Source organism: Drosophila innubila, assembly GCF_004354385.1.
Source record: "Drosophila innubila isolate TH190305 chromosome 2L unlocalized genomic scaffold, UK_Dinn_1.0 4_B_2L, whole genome shotgun sequence".
NCBI classification, from domain to species: Eukaryota; Metazoa; Arthropoda; class Insecta; order Diptera; family Drosophilidae; genus Drosophila; species Drosophila innubila.
The window spans coordinates 14,179,074-14,185,552 of NW_022995372.1; the positions used below are offsets into that span (position 1 = coordinate 14,179,074).

The 6,479-nt window shown below is 36.4% G+C and overlaps 1 protein-coding gene across 1 annotated transcript; it reads left to right on the top strand.

Moving 5' to 3' along the window:
* Positions 1 to 221: 221 nt before the first annotated feature.
* LOC117779846 (chymotrypsin-1-like) lies at positions 222 to 5,931 on the top strand. Its single transcript, XM_034616164.1, has 2 exons — positions 222 to 240; positions 4,824 to 5,931. Exons 1-2 carry the CDS (start codon positions 222 to 224, stop codon positions 5,813 to 5,815), a joined length of 1,011 nt encoding a protein of 336 aa, XP_034472055.1. The 3' UTR covers positions 5,816 to 5,931.
* The last annotated feature ends 548 nt before the right edge of the window (positions 5,932 to 6,479 follow it).

Consider the following 6,479-nt stretch of genomic DNA (forward strand, 5'->3'; position numbering starts at 1 on the left):
GAAGCAATTGTGTTGTAATTTTAAAAAATATTTAAGCATGATTTTAAGCTCATCATATTTAGATAACAATGAAATCCATCTCTATTTTTTTTATGTTATACATTCTTTTGACTTGAGAGCATCTTTAATTCGTTGCTGTCCGTTAGTTTACTGTGTTTTGTGCTGTCTTAAGCGATTTTTGTTGTCTATATTCTTTAGTCAGCTTATTAGAGGCTTTCGGAATGGCGCAGTTGGGCAGCTGTAAGTATTTAGTTGGCATTTGATACAAGAACAAACGTTTATTCTTGGCCCTGCTTATCTCACCACAAAGCTTGGCCAGGCCATAACTAAGGCACAGACACACTCTAACACATATATATGTGTGTGTTTTTCTATTGCTTAGTTTATGTGCTTTGGCATTACACTAATCATGCAATTTTTGTTGGATTTTTATTGGCCCCGAAACTCGGCCATTAGCACGTTGAGTGCATGGCTAATGAGCGCAGCTGGCCAAATTGTGTTGCCTGCTTATGTTGAGCACGCTGTTAGTTAACATTGGGGTAAACTGTACTTCTGAAGCGTATTTAACTTGTCAAACAATTGTCGAATTTGCATTAAATTTGCATTCCTCAACAAATGCAGACAAAGCCAAATTACAACAACGACAACAAAAGCTGACAATGAAAATTGCGACAACAAGAAATTGAGACAATTGGCTGACTAACCGTCTATCTGTCAGTCGCTCTGTCTGACAATTGTCTTTGCCTTGGGGCCTCGTAATTTGAAGCTCTTGTCAACAAAATAGACAACAACAAAAGTTTTTAGGAAGTGAAAAGTTGTTGGCGAAATGTTTGAAGGATTTTTAAGCTTTTGTGAAAATGCAGCGAGCAGTTGAATAAAGTTTTAACGGAGGCTAATGAAAGCCTCTGAGCACTCTGAATAGAGCTAACAATTGCTCAGAAAATGTCAATAATAATTATAAAGTTTAAGATGTAATTGTGTATTTCTGTATATTTTATTTCTATTTCAATTGAGCATTTTAATCGGTACCAATTTATGGGATACTTTGAAGGTGCTTTCATTAGCCTATGCAAATTATTCACGATTTTTGCTTAGCTCAGCAAATCAAAGAAGAACCGCTACCTTCTATTCTATTGAGTACCCCTCTCCTCGTTCTCAGTCTTACCATATAAATTAAATCACGGTAAATAAAAGCAACCGCCAACACGGACTCACATTCAAATGCTAAACCAGTGAGGAATCTTCTCCCTTTTTTTGCCCACAAACTTTTCTACGGCGTTTCATCTAAATGTTAATAAGTCTCCCGGTCGCTTCTCCCCACCTTTCCTCTCTATCTCTGGCTCTGCTTTAACAAGGTGTCAGGATCTACGCGGAGGCATTTTCCACTTGGTCGCGCTGATTGAGCGACTCTCGCTTCATCCTTGAGCTGAGCAGAGAGTTGGGGTGCAAATCCCGCCAGCTGGCGGCGTATCCTTGAAGCATACATCCTGTTTATTCGACTGGCTTATTGATGAGACACATCTTGGTCTACTTTCCTTTTTGTTTGTTTGTTTTTTCGCATTTTGTGTGTGTATATAGTATGTGGATTTGCTGCCTAAATAGTTGCATTAAAATAAAACTGGGGCAGAAGTTAAGGGGCAGCTCGAGTAAGTACTTGACTCTTGGACTGGGGTTTATATTGTTGCTATTGATTGATTGACTTCTTCTGACTACCAAAGTATGCTTAAGCTGGCTTCACTGGAACTGAGAAAATTAAGGAGTATTTAAATGAAATCTTTTAAATATTCAATGATTGATTGGCTTTTTTTTATACCGCTTTTAGTTTATTTAAATTCCTTGAATGACTGATTCTATAAAAAATTATAAGATGCTATTATTTACCCTCTGAATCAATTATAAAATAATTATACAGTTCCCGAAAAATTGGGATAAACAAATAAAAATTACAAAAAGTTCGACATGAAATGGCATTAGCTTTTAAGGATATGTAAGTTTGAATATATTTAACACTATACAGGGTATCTTCCGATTCATAACGCTCTAAGTTGCGTGCATTTTATCATGTTTATTACTCAAATTGTTCTGACGCATGCTAATAGAAAATGCATGTAACTAATTTAAATGCATGAGACTATACACACACACACACACACACAGACACACACACACACACACTCACACACTTACTGCTGCGCAAATTAAATAGCTATGCAATTTATATTTCATTTATGTTTTTAATTAAATTATATGCATAAAATATTAAACACAAACGAATTTGTGTACATTCTCCTTCAAAATGCAAGCTACAATTATTTTAAATGAATATGTTGTTGCAAGCAAACAATTAACGGTATTTTAGCATTACAACAAAAGCAATTAAAACTGTTTTAGCAGAAATAACAAATAGAAAATATTGAAATATTTATAGTTTAAAATATGATCAGCAAACTTGTTTAATTTATGCAAAAACCCAGAACTAAAGTTATCTTCTCATCATGCTAATCGCACGGCCTTAAATTTCACGCCTCGTCTAACTTTAGGCACCTTTCTTTTAATGGTGGTTTTGGGGCAGTTGAGGGGCGGGAGTGAAAACCCATCAATCTCGACCCTTTTGAGGCGCAAGTCGAGCCATCGAAAAGTTTTGCATTTGCTTTTAACCGCCTTTTAGGCATTTTCATTGGTCGGGAAAGTGTGTCAAGGCAATGTCGAGAGTTGTGCTTAAAATAAACACGATTTAAGCCAACATTCTTAGCCAGAAACGAATCAAATATCGATTGACTTCCATGTGTGTAAGATTTGGCTTGTAAGAAATACTTAGATATGGCCAGGGGCTCAATCTAAACTCAGTTTGTGTTTGAGGTAAGCTAAAAATAGAATTTGAGTTTTGCTTCAGTAATTTGAATATATATAATATGAAAAGTTTTGTTATTTGCTTTTAAAAAGAACTTTTATTGATACAATTCAAAATGTATTTCATTTGAAAAAACTTGTTTATATTATGCATTTAAAACCGTAACCTTAGTTTCATTTATAATGTCGACAATAATTAAGCTTGTTTCATACTAAATGCCATCTTCAGTTCCTATTGCAGCCCTTGGATAATTTTTGTGTATCTTTTTTAATTCAAGGTTTTCATTTTTCTTGCAGAGCACTTGGAGTGTCAGATAAAAAATCTTAATAGCCAGCAATTTGTCAGACAGCCCACATAGATGGACTTTGAAAGCCAAATGAAAGCCAGACAAAGGCATTATAAAGCAACCTTTTCCATTAATACCAAAGCGGACACAACAGAATATCGCACACACACACACACACCACACACACACACCACACACATACACCACACACACATGTGTAATGGCGTGTGCCAATTACAGCTGGCAGACGTTTCGAGGCTTTGAACTTTGAACCTAGGCAGGACCTTTGTTGTTGCCACAAATATTTATGGGCTGAAAGCGATAGAGATAAAATACTTGTACTCTTACTTCTAAATGAAATTGAAGATATTTCTTTTATTGCGAGATGGCCATCTTAATTGAGTTGCAATTGGAAATGTGAGAGCAACTAATGAAAATGTTTTGAGGGGCAGCATCATCAATCACACAATTATGTTGTGTGGTAGGAATAAGAGTGAACCAAACTTATTGATAGAAACTTGAGTTTAATTAGCTGAGGAATTAACACATTGCGTATACGCCAGGTGGCGCTGTTTTTGCAGGTTTTCTGCCAGCTGTCAGTTAATCTTAGTGGCAAAGGTGTTAGCCACACTCGCATTACTTGCACTTCATTTGGCTTAAGCTTCATGTGACTGGGAAAATATGAAACTTTGTTTTTCTTGCCTGTCAGTTGCAGTCTGCACTTCCTGGAAGTTGCAAAAGTTGAGCTTAAAGCTGCACTCCTTAACTCTATGTTTTTATGTGCGGCAATTATTGTTTTAATTGGCTGAACGTGACCATTAAATGGGCTCTTACAAAAGGCATAAAGACAATTGCAAATGCCTGGCAAGAATATCTTAATGCTGTTAATAATTTGAGTGTTATCGATGTGCAGCTTTAAGGCTTGGCTGCAACAGGAAATTGCACACTAACAAGCAAAAACGTTGCCGTCAAACTTGTATCTTTTAGTTTGTATCTTGTATCTGCGCATTATGATGCAAGGTGGCAGGCAAATGCAAGAAACTTGCAACTTTTTGCTAGCTGCTAAGTGGGAAAATCGCTTCGAGACACGTAGAAGACAGCTAGACAGTCAGACCGACCGCAAGATCAAGACAAAGAGAGAGAGAGAGAGAGATAGAAATATTCTCTGGGTGTGGTAGGAAAATAAGTACGTGTCATATGACAAGTGAAATGTGCTCAAAATTACTTGTTTAGCTGCGGTTAAGACGCCTGACTAGTTTATGTTATATACAAACACACACCTTTCCTTACACTGCAAGTATTCCGACCACAAGTTAGTTTGTTCCCTTGAGATTCGCTTTATGAATTGCGTTCGTGGTCGGGTAGCTGTAATTTTCTAGATAAACATTTCACAAGTCTTGGCATTTCGACAAATAAATGAAATTGTTTTACATCTTCTGGTCAAATATTTGTCAGGGCGTATACTTAATGTACGTTTCTGAACTCAAATTCTTGCTAAAGAATATGCTTAATGGTATGGAACATGGAATAAGTTTACACAATGACATGGAAAAATATTTATGTAAATGCTGATATTATTACTAGTAAAATCCTCGAGTTTTCACTCAAAAATCAACAAAATGTATCCCTCAAAATTCATTTTTTATATTTTTTTTATGCTAGTCCAATACTTTAATAAATATTTAGGTGCTATTGATGATGAACTTGAATTTAGAGAAGAACAGAAATCAGTGACAAATATCAATGCAAGTCTGCATAATCGACTTTCAGCAAAAAATTACAACAAAACCCTCCTAGATCTTCAAAGTGATACTATTAAGAAGAAACTACTTCAAATTGGTCAAATCCCAAAATTGAGCAACATCAATGATGTTAGCGACTTTTCTTTTCTAGTAACTGGGGGCTATCGTCCTGAGAAAAATCCTCTCGTCAAATTTATTGTGTCCCTGCGCAAAATCAAAGAAAAAAAGTTCTTTGGCGACAATCACTTCTGCGGTGGTTCTATAATATCCAAGAAGGTAATTTTAACCGCAGCGTATTGTTTGGTTTTCAAATGGAAATCCACAACTGGGAATATTAAGATAATTGCTGGTACGCCGCGACGATTGGTAAAGACCGAAAATACTCAGGAATTGATGGTGGATAAAATAATACCTCATCCAAAGTATAACGGAATCACTTTCCTTAATGACATTGGAATCATTAAGCTTAAGGATGAGATACGTCTGAGTGAAGATTTTGCCAATATTATTCCAATTAATGATCGGGATCCAACTGGACTAAAATGCACACTCGTCGGATGGGGTAGAGTCGTAAGTAACGGACCTTTATCCGATGAGGTGGTCAGCGGTGATGTTGTTGTTGATTCGCACGCTGATTGCTCCAAATCCGCCTATTTTATAAAAGGCACTTTATGCGCGCCTAATCCAAATAATTATGAAGTTGCAAGCTGCTCAGGTGACTCAGGTGGACCCTTGATATGCGATAACAAATTGGTGGGCATTGTTTCCTTTCGTATTCATGCCTGTGGTAGTCCGAAATCGTTGAGTTTCCTTACCGATGTCTATTATCATCGCGATTGGATATCCCGAAATGCGGCGTGCTACAGAATAATACAATTTCCGTGCTGTTTAATTATGACTGCGATACTTATAGGTATTGTGAAAATATACATATGAAAGGAACAAATAATGAGACAATAGGTGATAAGCTTGAATTTTATTTATGTAAGAAACCTAATATATAATCTTATTATTTTCTTCTTTTGGCCTGACTAAACTTTCTGTTCAGACAATGTTTTTTTTTTTTATTTATTTATTAACAACTATGAACACGCGTCATAAAAGTTAAATATTATATGTTGGATAGGAATATCAGTTTAATATGACCAAGTGACAGCTACTTTTTATTCTTTTTTGTTCAACTTTTGCAAAGAATCCTGCAGGCAAATTATTAACTAAAGCAATGGCAACAGGACAAGCAACAGCAACAATGAGGGAAAAGAAAAACTTTTTACCAGTTGCCATTGTGTTGCATACCTCAAGGGATGTCGTTTAGAAGGCGACGAGTATAAAAATTAAGCAGCTGAGAGCTGAGCGGGGCAATAAGTGAGATAAAATTAGATGCCAAAGGGACAGAGCTGTCTAAAAGTAATTGTAAAGTATGCGAAGGGGCGTGGCCGCCTACTGAGACTTGAGGGCGAAACTAAAGGCGAGCAGAAGATGCCACAGCTCGGCATGATTGAAAGGGGAAATGTGGCACAAGGTCGATGCTCAATTCTGTGTCACTTGTTGTAAATGAAACTTGTGCCTTAAATAAAAATTGTGTATCTAATCTTTAAGA